The following is a 13,764-nucleotide window of genomic DNA, read 5'->3' on the forward strand; positions in this document are numbered from 1 at the left end:
CGCCGGAGGACGGAGTGGTGCTACGCACAGTCTGACAGTTAATTGAAGACGGCTGTGTCCTCGACAGAGGTCTCGTGTTCTGGACATCCGGCGGGGAAGCACGTTCGTTCACCATCTGGTAGACTGCGGGAGATTCATTTCCAACCGTGTTGGATTAGTCAGCATCTACCCCTTCCCATCGACCGAGCTGCGAGAGAGCGGAACAGCCCGCACTGCCCCTGCCGTGGGTGGTAACACCAGCGTCCACTTCGGTCCATCCGATTGGACAGTGCTCTTCGAACTTTATTCCCCAGTCAGGGATCTGGGGAATTCGAACCCTATTTAACTCGGCTGTGAGTGTGGCCGAGGGAGAAGCCTGTTAGCTCCCGTCGACTCCGGTTGACGAAGAAGTTCCCTTCCACTGAGAGTCGCTCTTTTGTAAATAATGCTAAATAATTGTAAAAGTTTTCTTTGCATTGCTCCTAACCCAGACTCACATCCTTTTCGTCCCATCACCGGTCCGGCCATGCTACCCGGGTCGCAACTGGTTGGCAGCGGCGAGTTGTCACTGGCTGCAGGGGTGTGGGCTGGGTAGCGGCTGTACGAGGCAGCATCCACATAAGCCACGGCAAGTTTCCGTCTGTACTCACGCCAAAGCGCGGAGGCTCGCGCTGCTCTGCGGGAGGGATGGTGTTCAGGATGCATATTCTTCGGGAGGGGATGAACGGTTAGGAGGGAGGAGATGTGCAAAAGGGAGAGCTTAAGGGCGGAGAGAAGTGCCCAACCCGGGCGGGTGCGGGAGAGACGGAGAAGCTGGGCCGTACGATTGGCCTCCGCCAGCTTCGGCAACATGCTTTCGGCATTGTACGTCACGCAGACTGATGTAAAATCTTGAGTTTATTAGACTCTCTCCTTCTACATGTTTGCGTATTGTTTTAATCATACTATCTTGACAGTGAAAGCGCTCAAAAGGACAAGGACGACAGAAAAGGAAAGACATACAAAGTGCTTTGTAAGTCTTTCCTTTTCTGTCGTCCTTGTCCTTTTGAGCGCTTTCACTGTCAAGATGGAAAACCAACTCGCCCACTCAATTCCATTTATTTAATCATACTGTTGGCACTGCTAAATCACAGAAGGGGGAATAGCTTTGCTTTCTTTGCGTCATATACTATAAATATATGAAACATACGCGCTACGACCTAACCACGTTGCACAACATTAAGTTTCAGAGGCATGTCTCGGGTACTAAATAGAGCCCCTTTAAAAAACGCATGTGTGATTGTGGTGATTTTTTCTTTTTTTCAGAATCAAAGCATTCTTTGTTGCACGTGAAGCAAATAAGCTAGGAAAGGCAGTTTTTGTTGCAGTGGTAAAGATATTTAAGAGAAAACAAAAATGAATAGCGATTACACAAAGGGGCAATGTGGAAAACCATGGGCTCACTGGCATGTGGTAATCATTACGCTCAGACAGATGCCACTTCAGTGATATGTAACTGCAATGAAATCATTTGCTGTGCAGTTGTGCTGAAATTGTTCGGCTAACAAAAAAAGAACTAGACGCAATAGCTAGAGGACGGCTTTGTCACGCTGTCATGGACTGCTGGATCGTGAAGTCTCTGACGGGTGGCTTATATCTGCCTCTCGCTACCACACTTCCGGTTCTTGCCAAGCACCGCAACCACAGAGTCCCCACAACGGCTGCTGTTGTCGTCTTGCGGAAGCATTCATGTGTTTCTAAGAAGCGTTTGCGGGACGGCAGGCTGGAAACGCTGATTGGTCGATGGGATGCGCTTCTCCGTGACGTTTTTTGACTGCGCCCTCGTTCTCAACCGGACGTACGTGGCGTCAGCGCGCCTTTCTCGACCTCTCCCTAGAGCGCCTGGGGAATCGCTAGGTGCACCCGCCGCGCCGCGCGTGCGTGGTGAGCGGGCATGCCGCATTCGTTTCGTGATCCTCGGCGCGCTCGTTTCGAGGCGTGTGCAGCTATGGCGTTCGTGCGTGGTGCGCTCGGCGGCGACAGCCAGCTGAAATTTCTGTGCAGTTTTTGCTTGCGGCTTTCGCCGTTTCCCCAGGAGCACGTGGCTAGTGTCGTGCTCGTATTTAAAGTTTTTGCCGCGGCACTACAAGGATCCGCATCAGGCGCGCTTTGAGGACCGCCGTTTGACAGCTACGCTGACGCGCTTGTCGGGGGTGCGCATTCTCAACCCTGAGGTAAGGACTGAACTACATTGTCGCAAGTTTTCTCGTGCATTGAGGACTCACCAAATTGCGGTGCTTGTAACGAAACTTTTTTTTTTTTTTTTTGCAGCGTCGTTCCCTGGATATGCTTCTCGGAAGCCGATGTCATTGTTCGCCGCGGACGCTGGGCCTACTGCTCGCCGCCACGCCGCTGTAGGTTGACGTTGAAGAGCTGCTCCAAACGGCCCTTTTCAGGGCCGCTTCATTGCTTCCTGGAAGATTGCGGGCATCAATCTCGCGGCCGTGTTCCCTCTCTTTGTCGAAATCGGCGCCAGACATCAGAACCCGCGCTAGGCCTCGTTGCAGGGTTAAACGAGTGCAGTGTGGCTTTAGAGAAGTTATGACTTGCGCTTAGTCTATCTATATCATTCATTCAGTGCAGTGTGCCTTTGCTTCTTTAGCGACTTCTCACGCCTTGTCGAAATCGGATTTAAAGCTCACGCCACGCCTCGTTGAATGGGTTAACCGAGTGCAGCGCCTAGCTTTGTTTTTGTGTTCTAACCTGTAAGCAGTGCACCTTTCTTCGCTCCTTACTTTTGTTCTTTTCAGTCGTTTCCTGAATCCGTCGAAAGAGCCAGGCTTGCCGGATGGTTGTTCGCCGTGAATGGAACCACGAGGCGATCGCATCTGCATACACAGCACGACTTTGTTCCCTCGTGTTTTTTTTTACCAAGGATTGCTTCGACAGCTCGTGCAAAACGAGGACTGCGCACGCCGTGTCGTCGCTGCTTAGTGAAGAGGCACAAAACGGATGTCGTCCTTACTAAAGGCCCTTCTCGGGGCCACCTCAGTGTTTCCTGGCAGACCACGCGCTTTCCGCCCTGTGCACATGTTCCCCTCATTTCCAATCATTTGTAAGTTGCATATCAATGAATTAATAAATCAGTCAATGCACTTTATTTACCAGAAAAATCTCGCTGGTCACCCTGGGCTAAAAGCTGTGCACACAGCTTGACAAGGCCCAGGGGACCATTAGATGACAGTTTTGAACGTAGGAAAAACAAGTTGGTACTTTAAAAGAACATGGAAAGTACACCAAACAATATAAGAGATAAACATTACAATCGCGCATTCAGCATTATGGCACGAAATATAAGAACAGCACATAAAGCAAAAAAGAATGCAAGTTACAATAGTACAGATAGATTAGCTGTTTACATTTGCATATGCATAAAATTAGTCCTCGTCTCCTTGGGCCTCCTTCAAATCCTGCAGAAGGCTTGAATTTGCAACTGCTAATATCAAAGAAGATTTAGAAGAACTTCAGTTTGGGATACACGGTGCATAGTACTTGAGAAAACAAACAATAGCGCCTACAATGACACACACAGAAGAATAACTATGCAGCACAAGCGCTATCCTGCGCTCTACAGTATGGAACTGTGACTGAAAAATGAACCTTCACGTCAGTGAAATATGAGCCTTTAGGCTGTCTACAAATTGTTATTACAGAAAGAAAGAAATATTAGTGAATGTTGTGTGAGAGGCTTGCATATTACTCTGTTTGTTTATTTATTTATTTACCCCTCAAGGCCAGTGGCATTACACAGATGTTAGGGTGGGCTTGTCTAAAAGGAAAGTAAAATAATAGAGCCCGGCCCGCACCGCTTAGAGCACAACGGGCTAGTGGCATTACACAGGGGGAATGGTAAATATACTAAAACTGAGAGAAAAATACAGTTGATTACATGAACATTAAACAGCGCCTGAATATACAATGTTAGCTAGTGCTACGCGGAACTGCTCGTAATTTTCAGTGCCGGCAACTTCTGCGGTAAGGTGGTTCCAGTCGCATGAGGTTCGCGGCAGGAATGACTGCGAGCAGCATTTTCTGTTGCATGACATACTTCCAACTTTGTGATCATGATCAATGCGGCGGGATACAGAAATTGTACGGGGGATGAGGTGATCACGAAGAGCGGGATGATGGTACAGCTTGTGGAACAGGGTGATACGAAACACTTTTCTACGCGATGTCAGTTATGGGAGGCAGATATTAGACTTCATAGCTGTGCGGTTGTAGTTAACAAGGATTAAACGCACAGAGTTATTTTGCACCAGCTCAAGATCATTAATGAAGTCATGAGCAGGGTGCCATACACGTGTTGCATGCTCGAGTTTTTATCGTATTAGTGTTTGATAAAGCAGTAGTTTCAAATTGGAAGGAACGTTAAAGAAGTTGCGACGTAAGTAGCAAAGCATGCGATTAGCATTTTCAATTATGTTCTCGGTATGAAGAGACCAGTTAAGATAATAAGTAATGTGGACGCCGATGCACTTATATGATGAGGCTGATTCCAACGAAATGTTATCGATGTAGTAGTGAGGTGGGACGGAAGTTTTTCTAGATACACGCATGACTTTGCATTTGTTCATATATAGCTGCATTCACCATTCTTCGCACTAAAGTCAGTGGCGGTCTCGTCAAGTAGTCCCCTGCTTTGTACGTTCACCTTGTTAGCGGCTGTCTTATTTCACACAATTCCACGTTCTACACGTTGATAGGTATCGTGTTCCTGCCTTGGTGGTAGTGGTTTATTTTTTTAAAAAAAAGGAAGCAAAAGAGTGTTGCCGGCTGCGGCAATTGCTAATATCTTAAGCACCCGAGCTGCAGCCGGCGGAAACGACAGGGAAAGGGAGAGGATAGTAAGGAGAAGTATAGAGGGGAGCGACAGCAAGAAAGGACAGGGGAGAGCTTTGTACACTATTTACAAAATACAAAAGTAATCAAGTTCCCGCCACCGTTGTTTTGCCATGCCGCCGGCGCGGCGGCGACGGCGGTGCCATTTACCTGCGGTTGCGGTAGCCAACAACCTCGTCGGCGGGAGGGGGGGGGGGGGGGGGGGGGGGGGGGAGCCACCCATTCATGTCTTTATCCCACCAGGGACACAGCGACGCAAGCGAGGGGACCATCCCTTTCTGGCTTGACAAGGAGCGCCGACCAGCCGCCTTGGGGACTGAGGGCAGAACAAATTAAGCCACTTCCCAGAACTGATAAATGAAGGCCGCTAACCCCACTGGTGAAATGTCCGGGCAGGTGCTTTGACCTTAGTGGACATGTCGTGGCAATTATCTCAGACGTCGACTCGTTTCGCCTGGTATCGAAATGAATATTGCTCGCGTAAGCGTTAACATTCAAAGATTGAGTAATGGTATAACGTCTATACCTTTCGCCATTTATTTTTCAATAACAAAGCGCAAAAAAATTTTTGTGCAAATAAAATGAAAAATCGTTGTTTCTATTTTTTCTTTTTTTATATACAGCAGTCTGTCCGCTCCCCCTAAAACCACTCTCTGTGACCGCCACTGACTGAAGTAATGTAAGGTTGTTAGTGTTGGTTATTTCTCTAAAAATGACGCAAACATCAGCGAATAGGTGAATATGAGAATCCATAAGAGAGCGGGGATCATTAATGTTAGATCAGGAACAGTAGCTAGGGTCCAAGAACTGAACCTTGTGGAACTCCGGAAGACACCTCTGTAAAACAGGTGTTATAACCGTAAGCAATAACTAATTGTGAGCGATTAAGTAGACATTCAATCCATTTCAATAAGTTACAGTCAATATTAAGATGTTTTAGTTTGTGAGCCAAAAGGTTGTGACATACATCGTCGAAAGCCTTTGAAAAATTCAGAAATATACAGCCAGTTAGTGATGATAGGTCTAGAATACAGTGCAATGCATGTGTAAACTATATTAACTGTGTTTCGCAAGAGTAAAGTTTTCGAAAACAATGTTGCGCTGACATAAAAAGTTGTTCAATGAAAGGAAGTTAACAAGGTTGGTGAATATTATATGTTTGAACATTTTGGGTCAAGTATTGGTAAGGGATATGGGACGATAATTAATAGGGGATGCTTTGCTGCCGGATTTGTAGACTGTAACCACCTTTCCGATCTTCCACTCAGTAGCAGCGTTGACTGGTCAATGCTGGAAAAGTTTGGTTAGTATAATGGGCGAATAAGCTGCAGTGCTTTTTAAGTAACGCAGTCATAACCCGGAGCGGAATGAACACTGAGTCCATCAATAAGCTTATTCACACCAGTAGGAGCAACAGTTATAGGTGGCATGAAAACATAGCTGAAGTGGTGAGTTGTAGGCATATGTATACATCAGATATGGGTGTAAAGTTGTCAGTGATTACGCGGTTAAGAATCGTGACGCGAACGTCGGAAGGGATGAGGTCGCCTAACGGGTCAGATAACGCAAAACTATCGTCGGTGGAAGGATTAATGACCCGCCAGAATTTTTGACATTGGTGGTTACATGTGAGTGGAAGTGCTTTTAGCGCTTTTGAGCGCCTGAACATACATGTTGGAAGCCGCTGAATACGAAGTCCGATCGCTCACTAGTTGGCGAGAACTTTGCGATGCGGTAGAGGCTTTCTTTTTGTTAGATAAACGTTTAATGTGATTATTACACTAGGGAGCTATTGAGTGGGTGGTAGCAGTGCGTTCAGGAGTGTATTGTTCTGTGAGTTGGGTGATTATAGCTGTGAACATGCTCCAGTTGGTTTGAATGCTGCGGACACCAAAGCTATGGGAAAGCATCGATAAAAAAAAATAGTTCATTATTTATCGCCTGAAAATTTGCTCCATTGTAGTCTCGTATTATTATTTTTTTTTCTTTTTGTTAGTGTTCGGAGTGGCTAGATTAATGTCATAGTGCATTAGCAAGTGGTCGCTGATGCCTGGCAGGTATGTAATAGGTGAGACTATGTCAGATCGATTTGTCAGGATTAAATCTAGCGTATTAGCCGCGTTGGCTGTTATAGTCCCTTGTGAGCACAAATGCACTAACGAGAATACTGAGCGCACATCTAAAAATTCGCGACTTCGAGACGAGAACGGGGACATTAAAGGGGAGTTGGTATCCCATGTTATCTTCGAAAAAATTAGATCGGCAAATAAAACAATACTGAAATAGATCATGGTGCTTTGTTTTTAAGTGTTTCCATAAAAAAGTATGGCAACAGATAAGGAAAGGCTTAGGTGATCGTGATCGAGGAGGTTAGACTGAATTATAGTGCAACAGCTTGAAACAGGTCTTCACATCATTCATATATACTTTTGCATCTGAGCCTTGTATTTATTGCTGTATTTTGTGTTACAACTTGTATTTAACATTTTTCAATTTTGCTAAACCTGTTCTTTTTTGCATATATTATGTATTCGCCCCTCCTGCTTGGGCCTACTGTAGGCCTGCAGTATGTTCTAAATAAAATAAAAATAAAAAGAACATTGCAGGAGCCCGGACAAAGCAAAGTTACACAAATTACGTTTGAATAGAGATTATGGCAGGAAAGTGGATGAAATATAGCTAAAAGAAGAATTGTGAACCGAAGCAAAGTATGTAATGAGCCAGAAATATGCATATCAAAGAAGACACTGCACTGAGAAAATGGACAGCATGAAATAAATGAGCAGCACAAGTGCAGCGTACATGCCTTTATCAAAGAATTTATTTTTTGTTTATTTACCACGTCCTGGTAGTGTTAGCTCCATAAAGCATTATCAAAATTATCACAATTTTCAGTTTTATTTGCTTAGGAGAACGTTAGAGCATTAAGAACTTGGCTCATAAATGCACCTCAAATATTGCCATAAATCATCGTACTCTTCGTCCTGGGCCACAAGAGCTGGGGCTTCATGAGATAATTATTAAGGTGCATTAACGAAAATTTCAACATGCCGTCAGCATGCAAAGATTTTATACTGGCGCTGAAAAAACCGCATTTTTTTAATTTTCGCTGGCAGGAGGGAGTAACTTTCTTGACTGCGCTGCTTTCTTCCTAAGCAAATGAAAGACGTGTATGCCGAGCAAAAACAATTCGAAAATATGTAGCGTAAGATATAACACTAATGCACTGTGAAGCTTGATGCCTTATTGGTCCAGTAGAGTGGAGAGCTGGGCGAGTTAATTGGTTCACGATTGTAGAAAGAAAACCAGCGCAAAAGACGGGGACACAGAACTCGGAACACAGAATACAGGAACACAGAACACAGCATCGTCCTGTGTTCCTGTTGTGCGTCTCCGTCCTTTGCCCTTGTTTTTTTTTCCTTAATTGGCCATGCACTTGTGGCAATTTAAGTGCACTTCCTGTGAATTTTGCACAAAAGTAGTGTATTTTTGCATTCACCTTTTTTACACGCTGAGTTGTTTTGTCTTTTGGTCACTTCAGAAGGGAGGAGTTAGTATAGAAGTAATTTACTTGGAGAATACAAGGAAATATATCTTGCGATGAATTTTCTCATATTTTAATTCTGCCTGATGGGAATGCATTACGCGCCATACGGTGTTACTCACAACCAAACGCCCAAGGCTCTAAGTTGGGCAAAGCATGTATCATATATGTGGAAGTGCGAATATGGCTGTGGTGCGCTGGGCGTCTTGCATGCACAGCAGGAAGTGATTTGTGTCTAGACCATCCAGGAGGGTATGTACAAGGACGGGAAGATAGTACAAACGCTAAAAAAAAAAAAAAAAAGCTAGCTGGGGCTAGAAACGCATTTTTCGTTCTAGCAAGTACCAACGTTGGGGCAAAGCAACCAGTTTTGGGCGCCTTGTAAGAAGAAAGGATGGTTCTGGGAAGCGGAGGCAGGGCTGCGTACGGCGCACGCGAGGTCGCGGGGTCACGGAGTAGCGCTGCAGCAGCACATCGGGAAAAGGTTAAATTCTTCCACTCGCCACTCGCAGCGCACCGCAGAGCCGGCAGCCTTCTCTCTTGTCCGCCTACCCGGCAGGTTCCGGCCGGGGAGACGGACAATAGTCGCGGGCGAGAGCGAAGGAGGGGGGGGGGGGGGGGGGGCACCACATGAAAAGCATTAGAAGAATGTCACTGGCGCCTCCACTACGGCTCAGCTTGTACTATTCTGGCGCAGTGCTGCGTTTCGCCGTAATCGCTTGTCAGCAAAGTGAACACAGCACCGTGCCTTCCCGTGAATAGTACAAGCAGGGACGTCGCGGCCACATCGGCATTCGCAGTATAGCGCCGCCCTGTCGCTTATTTGCTCGCTTATCCTCTAACAAGTCAAAAAGTCTTCCTGTTGTGGCACGCCATCCATGGCTTACGACACCACGTCTGTCATTCCCCTTCATACTTCAAGCGTTTCTCTTGCTATGGAAGTATTAGCCGTTGCGGCCACCAATTCAAGCAGCGAGAAAAATTTCAGCGCCGCAGGATTCGTAATGAAAGAGCGCCGCTCTTGTTTCGATCAAGCCATCATCAATGAACAACTTGCATATTTAGAGTGACAAATCTATACCTTTATGCGTTGTGTCTTGTGTATAATCCCAAACTGTGATCTGGAATGCGAGGTCAAAATTTGAATGTCATTGAAATAAACTCATTTTCCTGAAATTCTCTTTTTGTGTCGTCGCCGCTTTGCAGGTCGGGCCGAGCACGAGCGTGCTCAGGGTCCTTCAGTGTCGGGCCGGGCTTCCTGTCGGTAGGTTAAGTCCCGGGCCGGGCGCGGGTTCGAAATTGCGGCCCGTGCACAGCTCTATTCAGAAACCTAATCACATTTCCTTTTGTGAAAAAAGAGCTATGTGCAGAGTTTAAATGGTGCAAGTATGAAGCTACAATGAAGTCAATTACCAAACACATCGAAACATCAGTTGTGATGCCTGAAAAAAGATGTACTGCAACATATAAATACTCAAGTCTCGATAAGCAGGAATACTGAAGGGGAATAAAAACAGTTTTCTTTTGTTCGGGCTCACGCACCTGCTACAAACATATTCTTTATACATAGCAATAAAACTTGAAATAACTGTTTAAGAAGCCTTTTGGTCAAAGTATAGCTAAGTATGACTGAAAGGAGTCCGCAAGAAATGCACGGAAGCAGGCATGCAGTGTGACAGCGCAGCGCGACAGGTGCGCTTTTTAATCTCGCGCGCGCACTGAAGAACATGGGTTTATGGTTTATTGGGGTTTTAACGTCGCAAAACGAGTCAGGCTATGAGGGACGCCGTAGTGAAAGGGGTTCGGAAATTTCGACCACCTGGGGTTCTTTAACGTGCACTGACATCGCACAGTACACGGGCCTCTAGAATTTAGCCTCCATCGAAATTCGACCACCCCGACCGGGATCGAACCCGCGTCTTTCGGATCAGCGGCCGAGCGCCATAGCCACTGAGCCACCGCGGCGGGTCGAAAGACATGACGGGGACACGCCGAGGAGGCAACGCTGCAGTGCACGCTGCCTCCTCGCCTCTCGGCTCCTCGCGAGCAGCCCCGTCCGCTGACGAGCGGTGGCGGGGGAAAATCTAGGGAAAACATGCCTGTCCCCAACCGGACATGACGTCATTAAATATCACGTGACCTATGACGTCACGCGTATGACGTCATATTTTTTTGACCAATCAGCGTTTCCAGCCTGCCGTCCCGCAAACGCTTGTGTGTTTCTATGTCTTGCTTGGCTAGAGGACGCTCCGTGGGTACCGCTGACAGAATCGCCGTGAATCAGGGTCATTGAGCAAGTTGGCCTCAACGTGACACGCGAAGCGGTTCGTATTTACGTGGATATTTTACACTGATGCTGGGAACCCAACTTGCTGTTCTAGCTCAGTTCAGCTCACCAGAGAATTCTCCTCAACCTAGTTCGTCTTAACGGGAGGCGGCCGTTTATCTTTAAAACTGTCTCACTACCAAAGCACATGACCAGACGCGAGGAAAAATCTGGTACCGCTTGCTTTTTTACCTGTGATGCTCTGAGCTAAGACTGACAAATATAATTTACAGGTCGAGAACTGCTGATCAGACAGCTAACGTTGGGTTCTCTATGGGGCTTCTCTACAGCTTATAACATCAGAGAGAATGGTTGATAGTTTTGTTCTTTTTATTACCTACATTCAGACATGGGGATAGTATTTACATTTTTACACGCATTACATATGTTGAAATTGTGACACAGTTATTATGCTTGATCATTTTTCAATGTTTAACAGCACTTCGGGATCTAAGAAAATGATTTTCAACATCTAGTTGAGAAAGTAGGTGTATGTACAAGACGGCATAAATACACCACGGAACCTCGGTGATTCATTTTCTACAGAAGTGGTAAAAACAAATGAACAAAACATGCAGAGACAAAAAAACCAGCAGTGTGTAATCCCTGCGAAAGCCACAAGTCCCTCTTCCAGATTACGGCAACTGCAACTATAAAGATGTTGCAGACCCCACCCCCTTCGACTTCTCCCCTACATATTACTTCAACTTAATCTTCCCGTTTAGAAGTTGGCTGCCTTACGACATGTGATGTTTAACATTGGCCAATAGTACATAACATACTGGCCAGACACCACTAAGACGAAAACTTTCTGGCCGTCACAACCGCCTACAAGTGCAAGGCTTCTTTTGTTACGGCAAACATACCAATCCATTGTTGCCGATTCGGCTTCATGAAATGTACCATGTAGAAAGTGGAGGAGTAACACATTACAGTGTGCAGATGCCCACTACTATGGGCAAACAAGGACTTGAGTGCACACAGAACCTGAAATTTTCACTCAATGTACCCTTTACGTAGATGACGTCCGATGCTGTCACTGCATGAGAGGCGAACTTGGTGCACACTGTGAATCACAATTAACACCAACTTGTTTTGCCAGTGGATTATGGGGTACACCACGCCAGGTATATACAGCCTGTGCCCTCATATAGCCTGCGCGACGCATGGGGTTCCAGCCTAAACGGGCGCTATGCCATGTATAGTGACGCAATTCACAGCAGCGATTGCAAAGTGCAGGAGGATGGAAGAAAGGAAAGCGTATTATCCGCAGAGAAATTAGGGGCACAGAACCAGATCACCGAGGGTCCACAGCTCATACTATTCAGCATAGATGAATCTTTTCAGGCAGCTGGAGTATCTTAATCCAAACCTAAGTCAATTCGTTTGAACCCGCAGCACATCCATACCCTTGAGTTTGACCTCAAGACAAGTTTTTACGTACTTAAAGAGTCCAGCTCAAAATCTGAAAAGCTAGAACATTAAAAAAACAAACACAATGAACACATATCATTAAAAGGTGCTCGCAGTTGTAACGGCAGCTCGAGTCATTAAATTACTAGGCTAAAACCGCACAAAATAGCATGCATACCTGACCAGCCGGTATGCGGATACAAAGTTCTGCAGCAATCAAATAAACAACATAGTCAAGAAGTGCAGAGATCTGTGTAGAGGTGAGACAGTCAATTGCAGGAGTACACAGATTGCTGCAACACTTTCGATGTGGACAGGCATCATCAGCAACAAGTGCCTGTCCACGCAGTAATGGCGCAGTTTTGCAGCAATGTAGAATAATGCTGGTAACAGCGATATACCTACTATAATAAGAACTGATAAACAAATAGTACATAAAGCAACAAATAAACAAATCTCATAGCAAGGCTGTAATACATTCCGTTCATACTCAGGCTTACTATCACAAACTCTCACGGTAAATTTGCATGAACAGCCAAGGTGATAAAGGGAGCAGGGGTTGCAACAGAGAGTAACTGTCGTGAAATGAACACGTAACAAAGCAGACTTAAGTTCCCCAGAAGTGCAGGAAGCTGGGAAGATTGGGAAACCATTGTCACACTGAACGAGAACTGCCACAAAACTTCGAGAAACTTGGGTAGTTATCTTTTTTTTCTGTTGGAGTCCAAGGAAGCAGAATCACAGTCCGTGGCAGACACGTACACATGAGCACTTTCAGTGTTCTCGGTTTCACAAAGGGTGCATGGGATGTCGTCGCACTTAAGTCTTCTTTTTGGGAAGCGTGCTGTCAAGCCGAAAGTAGTTTGGCTTCGCTTCGGTCTTTGGCCTGTTGTATTCCAGGTGATCGTAGCCATCAGCATCTGCATGTGTGAGCATAAAAGCAGAGAAACTTTTGTTAACAGTGCGCAGCTAACTTGGTTCCCGGAAACCTGAGGTTATAGCATTTGTTTATAGCTACACATGGTAGCATCAAAGGTATCAAAGGCAAAAAATTACAACTGTTTCCCTAGGTGAAACCATCAGAGCCCTTCTCAAGCATTTTCAATGAAACTACAGCATGAAATACTCGATATTTTGTAACAAACTGACTGACTGAATTGCATAATAGTTCCTATTTTTATTTAACAAAGACCGCAGTATGTATAAATAAATAAATATGGTGCAACAAAAATGCCAAAAGGATGCTTCAAACCTAGAATGAAGCTTCCAAACAGAAAATTTCCAAATTCAGATGCCACTTCAATGCAGTTACTGCAACTTGAAATTACAAAAGGTAAAGGTTTGGTTTATTTTAATGTCTGAAAACAGCTCAGGCTATGAGGGACGCTGTAGTGGAGGGCTCCAGATAATTTCGACCAACTAGGATTCTTTAATGTGCACTGACATCACACAGTACACAGGCCTTCAGTATTTTGCCTCCATCAAAATGCAACCGCTGCAGCCGGGACCAAACCCGCCTGCGTCTTTCGGGCCAGCAGACGAGCACCATAACCACTGAGCCACCAATGGCTCGAGTAGTAAAGATAATTAAACTTTTACTAGTAAACAGTGTGTTCCACAG

General features: G+C 45.6%; 1 protein-coding gene across 4 annotated transcripts in view; it reads right to left on the reverse strand.

Annotated features, from left to right (window-relative positions):
- Positions 1–11,042: 11,042 nt before the first annotated feature.
- The window catches only part of drpr (multiple EGF like domains draper), a 97,440-nt gene continuing 94,718 nt past the window's right edge, over positions 11,043–13,764 (reverse strand). For all 4 annotated transcript variants that reach the window (XM_089547958.1, XM_089547956.1, XM_089547957.1 and 1 more), the window contains one exon: positions 11,043–13,063. In XM_089547958.1, coding sequence (XP_089404084.1) covers positions 12,963–13,063 — 101 coding nt within the window. In that variant the 3' untranslated portion in view covers positions 11,043–12,962. The remainder of the gene's footprint in view (positions 13,064–13,764) is intronic.

Source organism: Amblyomma mixtum, chromosome 6 (genome assembly GCF_055824585.1).
Source record: "Amblyomma mixtum isolate Tamu chromosome 6, ASM5582458v1, whole genome shotgun sequence".
Classification (NCBI taxonomy): domain Eukaryota; kingdom Metazoa; phylum Arthropoda; class Arachnida; order Ixodida; family Ixodidae; genus Amblyomma; species Amblyomma mixtum.